Source organism: Mobula birostris, chromosome X (genome assembly GCF_030028105.1).
Source record: "Mobula birostris isolate sMobBir1 chromosome X, sMobBir1.hap1, whole genome shotgun sequence".
In the NCBI taxonomy this organism is placed as follows: Eukaryota; Metazoa; Chordata; class Chondrichthyes; order Myliobatiformes; family Myliobatidae; genus Mobula; species Mobula birostris.
In genome coordinates this window covers 73,962,393-73,982,887 of record NC_092402.1, presented here as the reverse complement: position 1 = coordinate 73,982,887, position 20,495 = coordinate 73,962,393, and the positions used below count along the sequence as shown (strand labels likewise).

At 42.6% G+C, this 20,495-nt stretch overlaps 1 protein-coding gene across 1 annotated transcript in view; it reads right to left on the bottom strand.

The window, feature by feature from the left end:
• LOC140191531 (vasoactive intestinal polypeptide receptor-like) overlaps positions 1-20,495 on the bottom strand; it is a 121,403-nt gene that overhangs the window by 70,817 nt on the left and 30,091 nt on the right. Inside the window, exons 2-4 of the mRNA XM_072248979.1 lie at positions 10,955-11,057; positions 8,267-8,374; positions 1,701-1,804 (exon numbers count right to left, since the gene is read on the bottom strand). Coding sequence (XP_072105080.1) covers positions 1,701-1,804; positions 8,267-8,374; positions 10,955-11,057 — 315 coding nt within the window. The remainder of the gene's footprint in view (positions 1-1,700; positions 1,805-8,266; positions 8,375-10,954; positions 11,058-20,495) is intronic.

Below are 20,495 nucleotides of genomic sequence, written 5' to 3'. Positions count from 1 at the left end.
TGGTGGGCAATTGGGTGCCGATAATCCGCTGGGCAATTTTCACCACCTGCTGGAGTGCTTTGCAGTCCAATATGGGACAATTGCCAGTCTTGACTGGGTCAAGAAAGATTGTGTCACCACTCCAATTCTTTTCCTGGTGTTCTCAGTATAATATTGCACCTAGTCTCCAAGAAGCTCCTTGAAGGAATGGAATTAATCTACAGGATTTGGGTTCACCACCATCTCTCTTGTTACAGTCACTGGGTATATTTAAGGCAGGGACAGATAGGTTCTTGATTGGTAACAGGTGAAAGATCAAAGATCAAAGTACAAAGTATATATACACACACATTATACACACTTAAGATTCGTCTCCTAACAGGCAGCCATGAAACAAAGAAACCCAGAAGAAAACATTAAAAAAGACCATTGAACACGCAATGTGCAGAGAGAAAAAAAACAAAACATGCAAACAATAACCGCAAGCAAATAGCGTTCTGAACTGAAGTTCACAAAGAGTTTGTCCACAGACCCTCAGTTCAGCGCAAAGCCAAGTAAATATCACAGAGCAGCGAGTTGAACCAGCCTGACCCTTGCATCGGCCCTGACACCCTGACCTTTTCAATCTGGCCCGGTAGCTAAATCGTTGTCCAAACATCAGGTTCAGTCACTTCGATACGCTCTGGCGCCCGGACCACGCCGCCTTGGTTTGGCCTGTACCCGATTTTCCAATTTGGCCCGGCGGCTAAATCGTCATCCAAATATCGGGTTCAGTCACTTCAATACACACTGGGGCCTGGATTTCACTGCCTCGATTCGGCCTGTACCCAACATTTCCAATTTGGTCCGGCACTTAATTGGTTGAACCTTGGGTCTTCCTCGGGGAGAAGGCAGAGAAATTCAACCAATATTGAATGGTGTAGCAGACTCAATGTGCACATTCAGCGGCTGAAATCCAATCCATTGTTGATTCGTTCACTGATGATAAATAAGAAATGGTTGAAGACGAGAAAACAGAAGGGAATGCCATTGAGTTTTGCTATTCTGGTAGTCTCACAGCATTGTGATAATGGAATTCAATAGTTATTTAACCAATCTCCATCTATTAGTTTACAGCAGGTCTAGACACAAGAAAAGCCCCAGTGCTGGAGAGCTTTTGGAGCCTTTATTCCACAGTCATCTCTTGTGCTCATGCTGACACACATCTCAACCCAAATACTCATCCAAAATTTTCTGAAGGAGCACTTTCTAATTTGTATCTGAGTGACTCAACATTGACAGCTTTCACTGTGTCTTATTCCATAGATTGACTGCTTGTTCACTGATTAGTTCAAGTCAGAAACCTGCCCCTTCAGACATGGTCATTGTCTTGTGCCGCCTGCTTTTCACAAGGTCCCTTTTGGATATAGAGAAAACTAAACCATAAGGCTCTGGCTGTCTGTAATATTAACAACTTGACCCTCAGTTTTGCTAAAGGTAATCAAACATGATACCCAATGGGGTGGCCACCAAAAGCAATTCCTATCCCACGGAGAAGGATGCGGGTAATACTTACCATCTTTTTAAAATATTATATCTTAGTTCACTTCACAAAGGAAGGAGGCAATGTTGTAGGATGCAATACTTTTGGAGAAGCTGAAAAAGTTTTGTTAATCGTGGACGAGTCTAAGGAAGGAGCAAGTCCAATACTCAAAGGCCAATTCTGGAAGCAAAGCACTGACCTCGATGCTGTCTTTCATGTTGCTCATGTTGATACCACATGCATCAGAGTAAGAGTGCAGCAGCTCTGTCCAACCTTCATCGGTGCACCGTCGGCTCACATTCCCTGCGGCAAGAGCAACATTATTAGGTCAGCATTTCAGGACGACTGACCGCCCAAATGCCCAGGATTATAATTCAGATCACCGGGATGAATCAGTCCGCCAGTGAAGGCTATACCGGAATATGGTTATGTTTTGGTATCTTAAGTTAGTACCATAGTAGGGGAAGAAGGGGAAAAATATTATTTGAGAGTGATCCTAAAGAGATTAACTTATTCAGAATAAGAGCAATTTGGACCCCTGATAGGATAGTCTATCACCTTGGTCAACCTGTAGAAATAAAGGAGTGAACCCATAGCAACTCGGAGGTAAACACGGAAGCTTTCATAATGGGCAAATGACACACGGTAAAGGAATGGTTATGGACAATGTCCAGAGTAATGAAGAGACAGTCCCATCTCACACCTACTGCATGATCAATCATAAAGATGCAGGCCAAAATTTCCCAACACTGAAACCTAAAGCAAAGCAGAAAATATGTGAGATATACACTGTTGCGAATAAATGTTCGATTTCAAGTTTAATTGTCATTCAACCATACATGAATACGCATGAATACAGCCAAATGAAACAACATTCCTCTGGGGCCAAGGTACAAAAGCATAAACCAACAGTCATACACAGCACAAGGTATATACTTTGATAATAAATTTACTTTGAACTTTGAAATGACTATGATGCAGACAATGGCGGATGGGAACTCTGCTGGTGGTGTTGTGTGAACCTATCAATAATACTGAGTTTACATTTTCTTCACACTTTCTGAACATTATTCAAGAGATGGGTAAATTTTGGAAAAACTTCCAAGGTGTATTTAAACCCAGCCCCAAATCATTTCCCAAAAGGAGATCATACATTGAACACCAGATTTTGAATCAATTTACAATTAAACACTTGGGTGTGGTAAATGTGGGTGCCTCTTCATTCCCCTGGGAGTTATGGGAGTCCATCAAATCCCTTGTCGTATTGGACCAGACGTGGTTATGGACAGCAGGACCTGTCACACTGTTCATTAGCATTTGAATCGCTCCCCTACTTCATATTCACCAGGTCAAAACCATCTCAGAATCTACAATTTACTTACCTTGAACAAAATTTTGAATTTAGGGATATCACAATTCTTGATAATGATATTTTTGGATGTTTCACAATTGAAATGATGCACAGGAATTAGGGCTTGGTTTTTGCTGTCAGTGAGGTGGAGTAGCGTAGCTACTTAAAACGTTCTTTACATTAACATTTGTGAGTTGTAAAGAAAATATTTGCTTTTCTTTAGCTGAGGTACATCTTCAGAACAGGAAACACGGCTACTAGATTTTGTACAACAAATAGCAGTCATCAATACTACTTCCATTGTGGGTTGAACAATGTAAAGTACAGGACTGGATACTCAGGGAATAGAAAATGGTTGACAGACTACAATATGACAATGATTAGACCAATTGTTCCAGAGATATTTCTTTGAGACATAAATATTAGTGAAACCAGCTGGAAGAAAATGTTCATCTTCAAAATACTGCATTGATCTGATTTATATTTGCTTGGTAGGGTTAGATGAGACCTTGGCTGACTGTTTTATCTAAAAGATGCGCTTCTATCAGAGCAGCACGCTCTCTGTACTGCACTGAAGTAGCAGCCTACATTTCGTACAGGGTTTCAAGCAATGAGCTGGTTCACAGTATTTGGTATTGTTATACAGGAGGAAGATACCGCAAATGGGCACAGAACCCTTGAGTCCCCAGAAGATGAAGCTCATTGTTGGGAATTTGCAATATATCTTGTTCAGTATAAATTACCCAAGAGTCAGAGCGTTATGGGCTGTGGAGAGCTTTGTTCATTTATGTTTAAACTCGGTGTGAGTCCCAGCAGTCGCACTTTTCAAAGGAAGATATTATACAAACATTATCAAGGGATATAGCAAAATGTCACCCAGAAATGAAAGCCATAGGGAGCTGTCAGAATCGGCTCATTCACAAATACTCATGGCAAGGTTGTGCCTTTGCATAACGATGTTAGACTAAAAGCACTAAAATCACTCAGGCGCTCAAGTGTACTGAGGAAGCAGCAACGATCCTTTTGTGGCTCCTTCTGCAAAATACTTCCACTTGTCACTAATAAGTAGATTGCCCCATCGACAAGGCTAAAGTGTCGAGAGAAAATATTCCATTTTGTCTGACTTTCTCCTCATTTTTGTACCAGATTTCCATAAAACTAGAGGGCTTTTCAAGCATGGCAACATGTCAGCCACCAAACATGGCAATAAACATCCCAAGGTAGGAGGTTCGCAGGGTTGCCTGCAGAGCTCTGGCATGAAGCGCAAATGAAATGAGTAATTTCCCCTCAGAGGGGTTCACATCTCTACTCCAAGAGGTCTGAGCTTAAAAGATGAGGCTGACATTCTCAGCACAGTAATAAGGAAGTGCAGATGAGATCTTAACCTGATGAATAGCCATCCTTCTCAGGTGGACTTTTGGCACAGCTCAGGGCAAGAAGAGGGCAACCAGAAACACAAGGGATTTGGCAGATGCTGGCGACCTTGATCAATACACACAAAATGCTGGAAGAACTCAGCAAGTTAGGCAGCATCTGTGGAGAATAGAGAGTTGACATTTCTGGCTGAGACCCTTCATCAGGTCTCATGTCAGACTTAAAGCACTAAAAGCACTCAGGCTTTTAGTCCTGATGAAGAGTCTTGACCTGAAATGTTGACTGCTTATTCCCCTCCATAGATGCTGCCTGGCAAGAAGAGGGGAATTCCGTCAGGACTAATGATGATTGTTTTAACCAATGGGAACCAAAATTACTTGATCATTTCTGGTTGTGGAAGCACTGTTTTCTAAAGGACTGGAATGATAGCTCAAAAAACATACCTGGTTGTAAAGTGCTTTTTGCAGTCCAGAAAACATAAAGGTGCTACTGGAATGCAAAGTGGAGACACAAGAGGCTGTGAATGCTGGAAGATGGTGTTGTAACACCCTGGTAAATATTTCACTGCTAATGTTGTAGGGTATTTTATGTAATGGTCTTTCTATAGAAGCAGTGTTTGGGTTATTGTTAGAGATAATGGGTGCTGAGGAATGTGGACAAACCAATCAGGAGAGAAGGCTGGGTGAGCGGGTTTTTTTTCATATCTGACACTGGTGTGAACTCCAATCTGTACACATTTGACTGTTTAATTATCACAAGGTCACAAGATCACAAGACAAAGGAGCAGAAGTAGGCCATTCGGCCCATCGAGTCTGCTCCACAACTCCCCCTTGAGCTAAACTATTCTCCCATCTAGTTCCAATTTCCAGCTTTTTCCCCATATCCCTTGATACCCTGATTAATTAGATACCTGTCAATCCCCCCCCTTAAACACCCTCAATGTATGTGGCAATGAATTCCGCAAATCCACGACCCTCTGGCTAAAAAAATTTCTCCTCATCTCTGTTTTAACTGGGTACCCTCTAATTCTAAGACTGTGGCCTCTTGTCCTGGACTCACCCACCAAGGGAAACAGCCTTTCCACATCTACTCTGTCCAACACTTTCAGCATTCGAAATGTTTCTATGAGATCCCCTCTCATTCTTCTATACTCTAATGAATACAATCCAAGAGCCGACAGACGCTTCTCATATGTTAGCCCCTGCATTCCAGGAATCATCCTCGTAAATCTTCTCTGAACTCTCTCCAACATCAGTATATCCCTTCTAAGATAGGGGGCCCAAAACTGCACACAGTATTCCAAATGAGGTCTCACTAATGCCCCATAGAGCCTCATCAACACCTCCTTACTCTTATACACTATTCCTCTTGAAATGAATGCCAACATAGCATTCGCTTTCCTTACCGCCAATCCAACTTGGTGGTTAACCTTTAGGGTATCCTGCACGAGGACCCCCAAGTCCCTCTGCACTTCCGACTTTCAAATTTTCTCCCCATCTAAATAATTATCATGGGCTATTTTTGTTTTTTTCTTTCTTTTCATTACTAACTCTTTAGCTAAGTTAATATTCATAAATATTCTTCAACATTCACACATACTGGGGCTTGGGTGGGAGAGACATCCCAATCTCATGGACTTGGCAGGACCAGAGTGTGTATACCCTAGACGTATGAAGCTGGAGAACAGCGAGTCTTTCGGCTCTGAGTTGGGAGACTGCCAGCAAGGGCTAACAAGCTGTTTCTTAAGACGCCCGGGAAGAAAGGGGGCTCTGTATTAATGGGCACAGAACCTGGAGCTCAAGAAAGATGAAGATGAACTTATAACACACCCTGTTCAGTGTAAGTTACCTAAGAGTCTGCGTCAGAGCTTTGTAGATTGTAATAGGCTTTGCTCATTTATATTTAAGTCTGTGTGAATCCCAGCAGTAGCACTTTTCAAAAGGAGAGATTGAGGGATCAACCTTGTTACATCTCTCAAAATTGTTGAGGGATATAACAAAACGTCACCCAGCAATAAAAGCCATAGTGAGCTGCTCATTTACAAATATGTCTCGACTGGATGAAGGGTCTCAACCTAGAAGGTTGAATCTCCACTTTCTTCCACAGATACTGCCTGACCAATTGAGTTCATCCACCACATTTTGTATTGCGACTGAAATGCAAGTACTTTCCAAATTCCGAATTTCCAAATACAAGCCACTGCTTGTATGCTCTCCTGGGAAATATGTGTCTGAACCTTGATTGGAATGGGCCATATAATAAAGCTGAAATAACACCTTTCCCTTACTGTTTATTATTACTCAAAACTTACTTCACAATAATATCTTTTTGGAATTTCAGTAAGACAGGAGTCATCCGTGATAGGGAAAGGGAGGAGTGAGAAAGATAGAAACAGAAAGACAGAGACGTAAGAAATGAACGAGAGGCAGAGTGAGATTGAGAGAGAGCCTGAGAGAGATAAAGCATTGACAGGAATACAGAGGGAGAGAGATGGAGAGAGAAGAAAACTGAGAGAAGGAAAAACAGTGACAAATTGAGAGAGGCAGCAGAGTAAGACAGACTGAGTCAAGGTGTGCGTGCATGTGAGAGAGAGGGAGAGCATACAGAGACAAGCGAGGGTAAAAAGGGACTCACAGGGCAGGAAGAGAATACAAAGTTCATCGCAAAACCTGAGACCACAGTTTAGTTACTAAGGGGGTCATGTTGTAGAACTGGACAGATGATGAAAAAATCATAAATAAACAACTTTATCACACAGAGAAATGTTCCTAAACTTCAAATTTCACTGATACATCGAAGACAAAAACTGGAAAAAGCATTAAGCTGCATAAGGAGATGCCATTTAAATCTTGGTCAAAGTGTTAAGTCTCAGGAACAATAATAAAGGAAGAAGGAATAGGATTTGGGAGAGGCATGTCGATCTTAGGGTTAAATGATAGGGCTAGACTTGGGACCAGAAATGTAAGACTTCAGTGAGAAGAGTTTGGAGAGAGAGAGGGAACAGTGAGAGGGTGGAGGGGTTTATCAAAGTCTTAAACCTGCATTGTTTCTAGACTGGGAGACAATGCAGGGCAGCAGACAGTGGGACCTGGTGTGTTCAGGTAATGCACCTAAATTGTTACTTGAACTGCTCTCTTCACAGATGCTGACTGACTGGTGGTAGAAAATGATTTTTGGTGCAATTCAGCACAGGAGAAGCACACCTTTGAATGAGGTAACTTTAAACACATACCCCGGGATGTTTTTTCAGGGGCAAAGCTCCAGAAAGGTGATATCTCAGCACTTCTTCTGGACCCCTCCAGCTGTTTCCCTGGCTGGACATTTTCCAGATATGGAAGACCCCTGCTGAGATTTATATCACCAGCTAACTACTCGCTAACCAGCAGCTCCACTAGGAGAAATGGCCGGTCAGTCTTTCAGACAGAAATTCTTCTTTCATTGAAGAAAGAAGAATCCACGCCAGCTTCTTTCACTGGGTAAACTCAGGCAGTTTCTCAGAGCCTAGCTCCAGCTCCAACCAAGGTAAAGAGGCTCAATGGACGAGAGATTGTCCTAACACCCAGACTTTGGAGTTCTGCCTCCATATTTGAGGGATGGACAGAGAAGAGAAAGGGTAGGAAAGGCCTATTTAGGAGTAAGCCTCACTGTCTACAAACTTCCTGTTCATTTGCAAAGTCTGTTACATTACCCTGGAGAAACTGGATATGCAGGGATGGAGAATGTAACCCACTGCACCTTCCCTTATCCCTAAATGCAACTTGAACGAAATTCTTCTTTCAATATGATGGAAATATTCTTGATCTACACCTGGTCACAGAAAATCTTCAGAAAACGCTTGCATTTCCCTTTACAGATTTCCAACCCAATTCAAACAAAATTTTAAAAGTGTCTGGTATGTTTAACCCCTAGTCTTGGAGTAAGATACTCATTTCAATCTCCACTAGCAATCTATGTGCTCTGAGCAGTAGTGCCTGCAATTAACATAATGGAGAACTACAAAGAGCTGTCATGTTCATGTTCTCTCAAACCTGGTGACTCACCTGGTTGGTCTGCATACTGCAGCAGAAGTTTTGGACAAGGAAGAACCACTGTTGCTCCAGTAGCTGAGGCTGGCCAGCAGGAGAGGTTGTCCCACATGGAGTGACACCCTGAGGCAGGGAAGAAAAGGAATGAGCGTCAAAAGCCCAGGCAGAATAGAGGAGAAAGTTAAGAAGGAGTGGAAGATAAAGGTGGGCTGCAATAAAACATGGAAATAAGACAGGGAATTTTATAACAGACTTGAAATAAGGGAGTGAGAACAGAAGGAGGAGGAGCAGGAGTAGACTAATTGACCCCTCAGGGCTGCTCCACCGTTCAATTAGATTATGCCTGATCCATTCAAACTTTCACTATTTACTGTCCCTTCCCATTTTTCCCATTCTTCATGACTGCCGTGCAGTTTAAATGCCTGTCAGTCTATTTTGCAGATATATTTAATGACTTTGCACAGGAGATTCCCCCCATATTTGCAACTCCCAAGAAACATTCACCCTTATCACTGCCTTAAAAAGGGAATTCCTTAATCTAAATCCATGCCCTTGGTTCTAGGAACCCCTATGGGGGAAAATATCCCCTCATCACCTATTACCAATCCCTCTCTGAATCAATGGTTCAATAAGGTCACTTCTCATCCTTCGAAACTCTGATGTGTTCAGGTTCAAGCTGCTCAACATTTCTTCATACATCAACCCCCTTCAACCCAAGAATCAAGCTCATGAACATTATCTCCGCTGGCTCTACATAAGAATGTGCATCATTCCTTCAGTATGGAGACCAAAACTGCACAAAGTGCTCCTGTGGTGTTCTCACCAGAGTCAAGTGAAGCTGCAGTGAGACTTCCCTGCAGTAAAGGTCATTATTCCATTGACTGTCCTAATTAGCTGCTGTACCTGCATTTTAACTGATTTACTCTAACATTTTGTAGTCTCATTTCATTTAAATATCAGCTTGTTTCTTCATTCTTCTTTCTGAAGTATACTGTACAGTACTGTGCAACAGTCTTGGGCATTTACATATAGCTAGGGTGCCTAAGAGTTTTGGACAGTACTGTATTTGTCAATGTGGAGCAGAGAGCGAGTTTGTAAATCTGGCAGGAGCAAAGGATGTTGGGAATGGTGAGGGTGGGGCACCTCAGGACAGGTGTGGGACAGGTGGCAGAGAAGGAGTGCCAGGGGTGAGGGCTGGCACAGGTGCAGACACACCCAGCCCTGAGACACCAGGCAAGGTCATTTGATTCCAAACAATTGGTTTATTCACCATTACAGAACGCCCCTCTGGTGCATCCTGCTCCCTCCCCTCTCCCTTCCTCTTTTCCCAACCATGATTCCCCTCTCCCTGTACTTTTCACAACAGAGACACATACCAGAATCAAGTTTATCATCACTCAGATATGTCATGACTTTTTCTTGTGTGGTAGCAGTACAGTGCAATACATAAAATTACTACAGTACTGTGCAAAAGTCTTAGACACCCTATATATATATATATATATACGTGCCTAAGACTTTTGCACAGTAGTATATAATCTCACATTTCCCCATAATATCCTCCCTCTGATAATTTGTCAACAACTTACTTAATCTTCTCTATCCCTCTGAAGATCTTGTGGTTTCCTCATAACTTGCACATTCTTCTTTCTTTGTATTCTGAACAAATTTGGCTGAAGTGTATTTGGTCCCTTCAGCCAAATCATTAATATAGATTGTAAATAGTTCCAGCCTCAGGTCTGATCTGAGTGTCGGGACATCAAGAATAAAAGTTGGGAAGTTGCTGCTATATAAAACTCGACTAGGTTGCTCTTGGACTATTGTGGTTCCTGCATAAGAGGATGTGGAAGCTCTTGAAAAGGTACAGAAGAGGGTAACTGGGATGCTTCCTGAGTTAGAGGGTATGAACTATAAGGAAAGGTTTTCTCTGGAGCATTGGAGGCTGAGGAGAGAACTGATAGAAGGTTATAAAATTAGGAGAGGCATAGATAGGGTAGAAATAATCTTTTTCCCAGGGTAGAAATGTCCAATACTAGAGGAAATGTACTTAAGGTGAGAGAGGAAAAGTTTAAAGGTGACTTTTTTTTTTTACACAGAGTGGTAGGTGCTCGGAACGGGCTGCCAGAGGTAGTAGTACATAGTGGTGTTTAAGGGGCTTTTAGTTATGTATATAAATAAATGGGGAGTAGAGAGATACGGACCATGTGCCTGCAGAAAAGATTTAGTTTAATTTGGCATTATGTCTGGCACAAGCATCCCGGCCCAAGGGACCTGTTCCTGCACTGTACGGTCCTGTGTTCCATGTATTGTATTCAGATTGTTCTTGGAGAGATGAGGGTTAATATTTTTGATTTTATATTATAATGGTTAGCAGCTCACTTACTTCTCTCCTGAACTTCATGGTCAATGAAAATATAAATGACGGCAGATGTAAAGGTTACCTCACGATTGTCCAGGTCCATTGATAAATGAACCTCATGATCAGTACTTCACTTTGAGAAACTGTTGTTATTTCCATATCCATGTAACTGAGCAGGAACTGGTCAGCCCAAGGTATTTGTCACTCCACTGGAACTACTTACAATTGAGGAAGGTGACTCACTCAAAATAAATCCCATCCTGCCATACAGAAAAGCCCAAAGGAACCCCACAACTACATCCATTCTCAGCTTTGACTTTGTCTTTTTTTAATATTCCACTCACCAGGCTCCTCCTCCAGATGGAAGGTTGAAATGTCAGAAAGGCACATCTCCTCCGCCAGCTGGATCTCCAATAGAGGCTCACAGTCAGGATGGATCATTGCTGCCTGAAGAATAAATTCAGGAAATTTGTTAAAATGCCCTCATGGTGTGTGATTTATGCAAGGCAGGACTTGTACTGAACAACTAACTTGCCTCTGCCATCTTTAAATGAAGTTGAAAGCTTGTTTATCTCAATGCTGAATACAACAGAATATCTTTCAAAGGAAGCACCTTTGTAACATTCTAGGGAAGAATTTTCATTAAATTGCCCGTCTGACTCATTCAGCACAAAGAACAAACTAACAAGTTGCAAAGTACGGATATCACAGAAGATTGCAGCAAAAGCAGTTTGGTTATAATTTTAAGCTTCTATTAAAATACAAACTTGAGAAGCAGAACAGCTGGAGCCCGAACGACAAGGAATTTCCGGAGTATATTCGGGGTAGTCTCTTGGCTATGCGCGTAACTATGGTAACAAGTCATAATATGTTTAGTGTTTTAATAATTTAATGAGTCCCAGGATGAGTTTTCTTGGAATTATAATAATGAAGGTGAAGCTGTAATTAATAAACAATAGTCTAATGTACATGTGGTGTCTTGACTGTGCAGGTGCTCGAGATGCGTATCGGGCCAGGGAGATGGCATCTGCTGTGGACATGTTTCAGCAGCAGGTGAATTGCAATGGGTTAAGGTTGCCTGGGAGGCTGGAGTTGATGTGTAACACTAACAGTCCCTGGAAGAACTTCATGTTTGTGGATGTCAGAGCTACTGAGTGATAGCCACTTGACATAGAACATAGAACAGTACAGCATAGTACACAGACCTCAATGTTGTGCCAACCCTTTAACCTATTCCACAATCAATCTAACTCTTCCTTCCTTGTCAGGGCCCTCTCAATGGTGCTCCTGTAAAACACATTTAAGATGGGGGGGGAGGGTGGGGGAAGCCTTGCTTGCCTCAATCTTTTTAGGAAGTGGAGGCACTACTGTGCCTTCTTGTGCAGGGAGGTGATATTCAGGGACCAGGTGAGGTCATCCGTGATGTGAACTCCCAGGAACTTGGCGCACTTAACCCTCGCTATGAAGGAGGCATGTATCCGCAGAGGGGGATGGTTCGTCTGAGCTGCCCTGAAGTCCACCATAATTTCCTTTGTCTTCTCCACATTCAGGGTTAGGTTGTCCCTGCTGACTTCTATTTTGAAATTCAATTGGACAACAAAAGGAAGGCAGCTATTTTTGTTTTTAGTAGAATTTTTCAGTCAGACTGAAGCACATGTACCCAATCCTGTGTCATCTTTCTTTCATTTGTGCCATTGAAAACATCGTCTCTAAGTGTTGTTTGAGTTCATAAAGGAGAACACTATCTGAGCAATATTTTGTGTTACTATTATGTAAAAGTTTATTCCTGATTATCAGTACAGAGTTTGATTGGCCTTGGTAGTTTAAGGAACTGATATTAATCTTCTTGCATACTTTAAAACTTTGTTTATTCATGTTGTGTATAATTTTTGTACATTTTCCATACAAGCCTAGCTTCATATATTCCTATGTTCTTATGAGTGTATGATGTAATTATCACGACTTTGCTACAGTAAGTACTTACGGTACTCTTTGGTTTTCCTCTCAGTTTGACGCTTATTAAATTGCATATGTGAGTACTGCTCAGTGAAGCACCTGGAGCTTGGATGCTATATCCTGACTCCCGTGCTGAGTGGAGTATGGCTTACTGCGGAACTGTGTACTTTCTACTTCACACACAAGTAGAGCAATACACTTAGTATCTTAAATGTCCCTAATACATCTGCTTCCACCACCACCCCCAGCAAAGCATTCCATGCATATCATTCTTCATATTAAAAAACCTACCTCTGACATCCCCTCTATATTTTCCTCCAATCACCTTAAAATCACCCTGGGAAAGAGGCACTGACTATCCACTCTATCACCATCTCTTATAATCTTATACACCTCTATCAAGTTGCCTCTCGTCCACCTTCACTCCAAAGATAAAAGCCTTACTTTGCTCAGCCTTTCCTCATAAGACATGCTCCCTAATCCAGGCAGCATCCTGGTAAATCTCTTCTGCACCCTCCCTAAAGTTTCCACATCCTTCCTATAATGAGGTGACCAGAACTAAACACAATACTCCAAGCGTGGTCTAACCAGAGTTTTGGAGAGCTGCAACATTACCTCGTGGATCTTGAACTCAATCCCTGACTAATGAAGGCTCACCCACTATATGCCTTCTTAAGCACCCTATCAACAAGCGCAAAATCCAGAGTAACACACACACAAAGCTGGAGGAACTCAGCAGGTCAAGCAGCATCTACAGAAAAGAATAAACAATCAATGTTTTGGACTATGACCTTTCATCAGGACTAGAAAGGAAGGGGACAGAAGTCATTATAAGAAGGTGGGGGGGGAAGGGGGAAGTAGTACAAGCTGGCAGGCAATACTTGAAACCAGGTGAGGGGTAGGTGGAAAGGTGGGAGAGGGGAGATGGCCTGAGAAACTGGGAGGTGATGGGTGGGAGAGGTTGAAGAATAAGGAATCTGGTAGGATAGTGGACTATGGGAGAAAGGGAAGGAGGAGGGACACTAGAGAGAGCAAGTGAGGAGAAGAGAAGGGGTAAGAAGGACAGAAACTTCACAGAAAAGAACCTCTATATATAGCAACAGAAAAACAGAGAAGGGGGAAAGGGAGAGAAATTACCAAAAGTTTGAGAAATCAATGTTCATGCCATCAGGTTGGAGGCTGCTCAGATGGAGTATGAGATGTTGCTCCTCCAATCTGAGAGAGGCTTTATCATGAAAGTAGAGAAAGTCATGGACTGACATATTTGAATGGGAATGGGAAGTTAAATTGAAATGGGTGGCAACTGGGAAAATTTCGCCTTTTGTGGCAGACGGAGTGAAGGTACTCAACAAATCAGTCCCCCAGACTACATCAGGTCTGCCGATGTAGAGGAGTCTGTACAGGAAGCATTAAATACAGTTGATGACCCTGACAGACTTGCAGGCAAAGTGTTGCTTCACCTGGCAGGACTGTTTGGGATCTTGAATAGTGGGGAGGGAGGAGGTGCAGTACTTGTCCTACTTGCAGGGATAAGTATCAGGAGGGAGATCAGTGGAGAGGGACAAGTGGACAAGGAAGTCTCTGAAGAGAGCAGAGAGTAGGGGGATGGGGGCATGGAAAGATGTGCTTAGTGGTAAGATTCCATTGTAGATGGTGAAAGTTACAGAAAATGATGTGCTGGATACAAAGGCTTGTGAGGTGGAGGTAAGGACACCGGGAATTCTATGCTTGTTATGGCAGCGGGAGGATTTGTGGGAAATGGAGGAGATGCAGATGAGGGCAGCATTAATGGTAGATGAAGAGGAGGATTTCTCAGCTGTTTTAGAAAGGAAAACCTTACCATGAAAACAGATGCAGTGGAGACCGAGGAACTGAGAAATCGAGAAAGAAGAGAGACATGGCAGAGATGGACGAAATAAACTCGAGGGCAGGGTGGAAGTTGGAGGCAAAGTTAATGAAATTGACAAGCTCAGCATGTGTGTAGGAAGCAGCTCCAACGCAGTCATCAATGGAGAGTTGAGGAGTGTTACCAGTGTTGGCTTAGAACATGGTTTGCTCCTCACAGGTGATGAAAAGGTAGGCATAGCTGTGGCCCATGCGGATGCCCGTGGCTACATCTTGGGTTTGGAGAAAGTGGGAGGAGTTGATAGAGAAACTGTTGAGGGTGACACCAGTTCTGTCAGACAGAAGAGGGTGGTGGTGGAGTGGAACCCATTTGCTTATTGTCTATAGATTACGTTATTATTTTCAAATAGCAGAACCAAATGGAGGTCACACCAGTAAAGGAGATGCAAATTAACCACGTAACTTATGACAATGCAGTAGCAAAAATATTGTCCCGGTACATTTCAGCATGACAAACAGTGGGCACGAGGTTCAGAAAAAATTAAAATATATGAAAAAGTTAAGGCAGGAGAGTGGAGATGGTTGGCAAATGAGCTGAATTTAGAGAAAATAGGCTTGTGTTAAAGTGAGTTTATGAATGGTTAAAAATTAAAGAAATATGATCAGAGGAACTATTGCATATTTAAATAAAACAAAATAAAAAGTGGCAAAGGTTTACCACTAACCAAAGCTAGTTTCCAATTCTATAGAACTGGACAATAGACTCATTAATTCGAGTGGAAGGAAAGGTAATTGGAAATATAAAGATATAATAGAGAAACTATCTAGAAACTGAAAGTATAAAGAATGGTTAGCAAGGGAACTTCCTTGACATTATTGAATTCTATGAAGAAATACAATAAAGTATAAAAAAAAAGCACTGTGCCAAATGTTATAATCAAGATTTTCAAAAAGTCTTTGTTAAAGTATTGCACAGTAGACAAATGACTAAAGAAGGAACTTTATGGAATTGGGGACAAGTAAAAGGATGGATTTTTCATATCGTCAGACAGAAAGGGGAGTTAAATTATTCATGTGGACTGGCACGAAGTGGGATGTGGTGCTCAATGGGGATTTGGAATCAAAAGCAGAAAACTCAAAATATGCAGAAACACCAAACAAAGATCGGAACAAAATACATGAGAATGTTAATATACATGCAGAATGAACCTGGAAATGGCAAAATTCAATACAGCTGAGTATAAAGTAGTGTGGTTAGGTCAGAGAAACAAGGAAGCTATATGCACCTTAGAAAGAGTCCAAAAAAAAACAGTGATCGATGGATACAGATTCATAAATAACAAGGCCATAAAAATGTTAACAAAGCAATGGGGACCATATCTATGAAATTAGAAACCAGCAAAGTTGTGTTAAATATATATGCCAAACTTTGGTTGGATACCATTTAGAATACTGTGCATGGTTCTGGTCTTTATATTTTATAGAAAAGGGAAACAGCGCAGAGGTGATTCACAAGAATAAGACCTGTCAAGGATGATGTAGAGTTATAATCAACAGGGATGAAGGAGGAAGTTGAATGATGATCTAACAAAGATAATTAAAACATGGATTGGATTGAATTTGTAGGACAGACAAATGGAAAATGTTTCCAAAACTAGGGCCAATGATATAAGATAGTAATATATTCAACAAAGAATTCTTAATCCCAAAAAAGGTAAAAATGATAAAAACGGGATCACAGATGCACTTAGAGGGAAATGTGTGGGGGAATGATGGAGAAGGCAACAAAATGCATGGAGGCCTGAACATCACTGAACCAGATGGGTGAATCTATGTTCGATCTGAGCCACAGGTACAACTCATTACAAAGTATCAGCACTGAAGCCAGTGCACCCTCTACTCACCTTTGCATGGTCTGATCCCATCACCTCATTGAACTGTATTTTACAAAACCAGAATCGGAATCAGAATCAGGTTTATTATCACCGGCGTATGACATGAAATTTGTTAAATTAGCAGCAACAGTTCAATGCAGTACGTAATATAGAAGATAAAAATAAAAATAAATAAGTAAATCAATTACAGTATATGTATATTGAATAGATTAAAAATCGTGCAAAAAACAGAAATACTATATTTAAAAGAAGTGAGGTAGTGTCCAAGGGTTCAATGTCTATTTAGGAATCGGATGGCAGAGGGGAAGAAGTTGTTCCTGAATCGCTGAGTGTGTGTCTTCAGGCTTCTGTCCCGCCTACCTGATGGTAGCAGTGAGAAAAGGGCATGTCCTGGGTGCTGGAGGTCTTTAATAATGGACACTGCCTCTCTGAGACACCGCTCCCTGAAGATGTCCTGGGTACTTTGTAGGCTAGTGCCCAAGATGGAGCTGACTAGATTTACAACCGTCTGCAGCTTCTTTCGGTCCTGTGCAGTAGCACCCCCCCCACCCCGCCCCGATACCAGACAGTGATGCAGCCTGTCAGAATGCTCTCCACAGTACATCTCTAGAAGTTTTTGAGTGTATTTGTTGACATGCCAAATCTCTTCAAACTCCTAATGAAGTATAGCCGCTGTCTTGCCTTCTTTATAACTGCATTGATATGTTGGGACCAGGTTAAATCCTCAGAGATCTTGACACCCAGGAACTTGAAACTGTTCACTCTCTCCACTTCTGATCCCTCTATGAGGATTGGTATGTGTTCCTTCGTCTTACCCTTCCTGAAGTCCACAATCAGCTCTCTTGTCTTACTGAAGTTGAGTGCCAGGTTGTTGCTGTGACACCATTCCACTAGTTGGCATTTCTCACTCCTGTACACCCTCTCGTCACCACCTGAGATTCTACCAACAATGGTTGTATCGTCAGCAAATTTGTAGATGGTATTTGAGCTATGCCGAGCCACACAGTCATGTGTATATAGAGAGTAGAGCAGTGGGCTAAGCACACACCCCTGAGGTGCACCAGTGTTGATCGTCAGCGAGGAGGATGTGTTATCACCAATCCGCACAAATTGTGGTCTTCCGGTTAGGAAGTCGAGGATCCAGTTGCAGAGGGAGGCATAGAGGCCCAGGTTCTGTAACTTCTCAATCAGGATTGTGGGAATGATGGTATTAAATGCTGAGCTATAGTTGATAAACAGCATCCTGACATAGGTGTTTGTGTTGTCCAGGTGGCCTAAGGCCGTGTGAAGAGCCATTGAGATTACATCTGCTGTTGACCTATTGCCGTTAACCAGATATTTCTATGTCCACTTAACTTGTCTTGCAATTCACATTTCACACCTGGCTCATTGAGCAGACTCTGTTGCCAGTGTGAAATTTACTTAACATTTTAAATTTGCCAAAATTTAATTCACACCATTTTACTGGATGCATGTTCAAAGTGTGGATTTATAATTTTGGCAACAGGCACTTGCTTGCAGAATGTGTAGAGATTGGGATGGGTCTCTATTTACAAGTATCTGGTTTCCATAGTGCCTGTAGCAATGCAGATTGTGTTATCTGAGTAGGACATTGATTGAGCAGAATACATAATCAGCAGGGAATGTGCAATGTATCACTGTGAACAACTGAAGTTGCAGTTAGTATTGAAACTGTATGTCCATCTGGCCTTGGATGCCCTGGCTTGGTAGGTTGGTGGACCTTACAGAAACAGGGCCAATAAACTTGACCAAGGGTCTCAACCCGAAACATCGACAACTGAGGATCGACAACCCGAAACATCGATAAGGAGCTTAAGAAGGGGCTCAGGAGAGCAAGAAGGGGGCATGAGAAGGCCTTGGTGAGCAGGGTAAACGAAAACCCCAAGGCATTCTTCAATTATGTGAATTAAAAAAGGATGACAGGAGTAAAGGTAGGACTGACTAGAGATAAAGGTGGGAAGGTGTGCCTGGAGGCTGTGGAAGTGAGCGAGGTCCTCAATGAATACTTCTCTTCAGTATTCACCAATGAGAGGGAACTTGATGATGGTGAGGACAATATGAGTGAGGTTGATGTTCTGGGGCATGTTGATATTAAGGGAGAGGAGGTGTTGGAGTTGTTAAAATACATTAGGACAGATAAGTCACCGGGGCCTGACGGAATATTCCCCAGGCTGCTCTATGAGGCGAGGGAAGAGATTGCTGAGCCTCTGGCTAGGATCTTTATGTCCTCATTGTCCACGGGAATGGTACTAGAGGATTGGAGGGAGGCAAATGTTGTCCCCTTGTTCAAAAGAGGTAGTAGGGATAGTCCAGGTAATTATAGACCAGTGAGCCTTGCATCTGTGGTGGGAAAGCTGTGGGAAAAGATTCTTAGAGATAGGATCTATGGGCATTTAGAGAATCATGGTTTGATCAGGGACAGTCAGCATGGCTTTGTGAAAGGCAGATCGTGTCTAACAAGCCTGATAGAGTTCTTTGAGGAGGTGACCAGGCATATAGATGAGGGTAGTGCAGTGGATGTGATCTATATGGATTTTAGTAAGGCATTTGACAAGGTTCCACACGGTAGGCTTATTCAGAAAGTCAGAAGGCATGGGATCCAGGGAAGTTTGGCCAGATGGATTCAGAATTGGCTTGCTTGCAGAAGGCAGAGGGTGGTGGTGGAGGGAGTACATTCGGATTGGAGGGTTGTGACGAGTGGTGTCCCACAAGGATCTGTTCCGGGACCTCTACTTTTCGTGATTTTTATTAACGACCTGGATGTTGGGGTAGAAGGGTCGGTTGGCAAGTTTGCAGACGACACAAAGGTTGGTGGTGTTGTAGATAGTGTAGAGGATTGTCAAAGATTGCAGAGAGACATTGATAGGATGCAGAAGTGGGCTGCGAAGTGGCAGATAGAGTTCAACCCGGAGAAGTGTGAGGTGGTACACTTTGGAAGGACAAACTCCAAGGCAGAGTACAAAGTAAATGGCAGGATACTTGGTAGTGTGGAGGAGCAGAGGGATCTGGGGGTACATGTCCACAGATCCCTGAAAGTTGCCTCACAGGTAGATAGCGTAGTTAAGAAAGCTTATGGGGTGTTAGCTTTCATAAGTCGAGGGATAGAGTTTAAGAGTCGCGATGTAATGATACAGCTCTATAAAACTCTGGTTAGGCCACACTTGGAGTACTGTGTCCAGTTCTGGCCACCTCACTATAGGAAGGATGTGGAAGCATTGGAAAGGGTACAGAGGAGCTTTACCAGGATGCTGCCTAGTTTAGAATGTATGCATTATGATCAGAGATTAAGGGAGCTAGGGCTTTACTCTTTGGAGAGAAGGAGGATGAGAGGAGACATGATAGAGGTGTACAAAATAATAAGAGGAATAGATAGAGTGGATAGCCAGCACCTCTTCCCCAGGGCACCACTGCTCAATACAAGAGGACATGGCTTTAAGGTAAGGGGTGGGAAGTTCAAGGGGGATATTAGAGGAAGGTTTTTTACTCAGAGAGTGGTGGGTGCGTGGAATGCACTGCCTGAGTCAGTGGTGGAGGCAGATACAGTAGTGAAGTTTAAGAGACTACTAGACAGGTATATGGAGGAATTTAAGGTGGGGGGTTATATGGGAGGCAGGGTTTGAGGGTCAGCACAACATTGTGGACTGAAGGGCCTATTCTATGTTTTATGTTCTATATGTTCTAATAGGGCGCCATGGTGGCACAATGGTTAGTGTGATGCTATTACAGTTCAGAGTTCAGAGTTCAATTGCAGTGTCCTCTGTAAAAAGGCTCTTTCCCACCGACCTCCTCGTGGAATGCATGGGTTTTTTTACTCGGGTTTCCAGTTGGTAGGTTAATTTGTCATTGCAAATTGTCCCACGATTAGATTAGGGTTAAATCGGGGTTGTTGAGTGTTGCTAGGCAGTGTGGTTTGATGGGCCAGAAGGGCCTATTCCGTGCTGTATCTTTAAATAAAGAAATAAATAAATATTCCTTTGCTTTTCTCCCCTCCCCCGCCCCCCCACCAACAAGTAACAAGTGCTGCTTGACCCACAGTGTTCCTTCAGCAACTTGTTTCTCTCTCTATGGCCACAACACACAGAGGGATCACAGGATGAGCCGAGGTAAGCATCAAGCAAATCCCACATACGCCACTGCACTAGGAGGATTAACACCATACATCACTCAT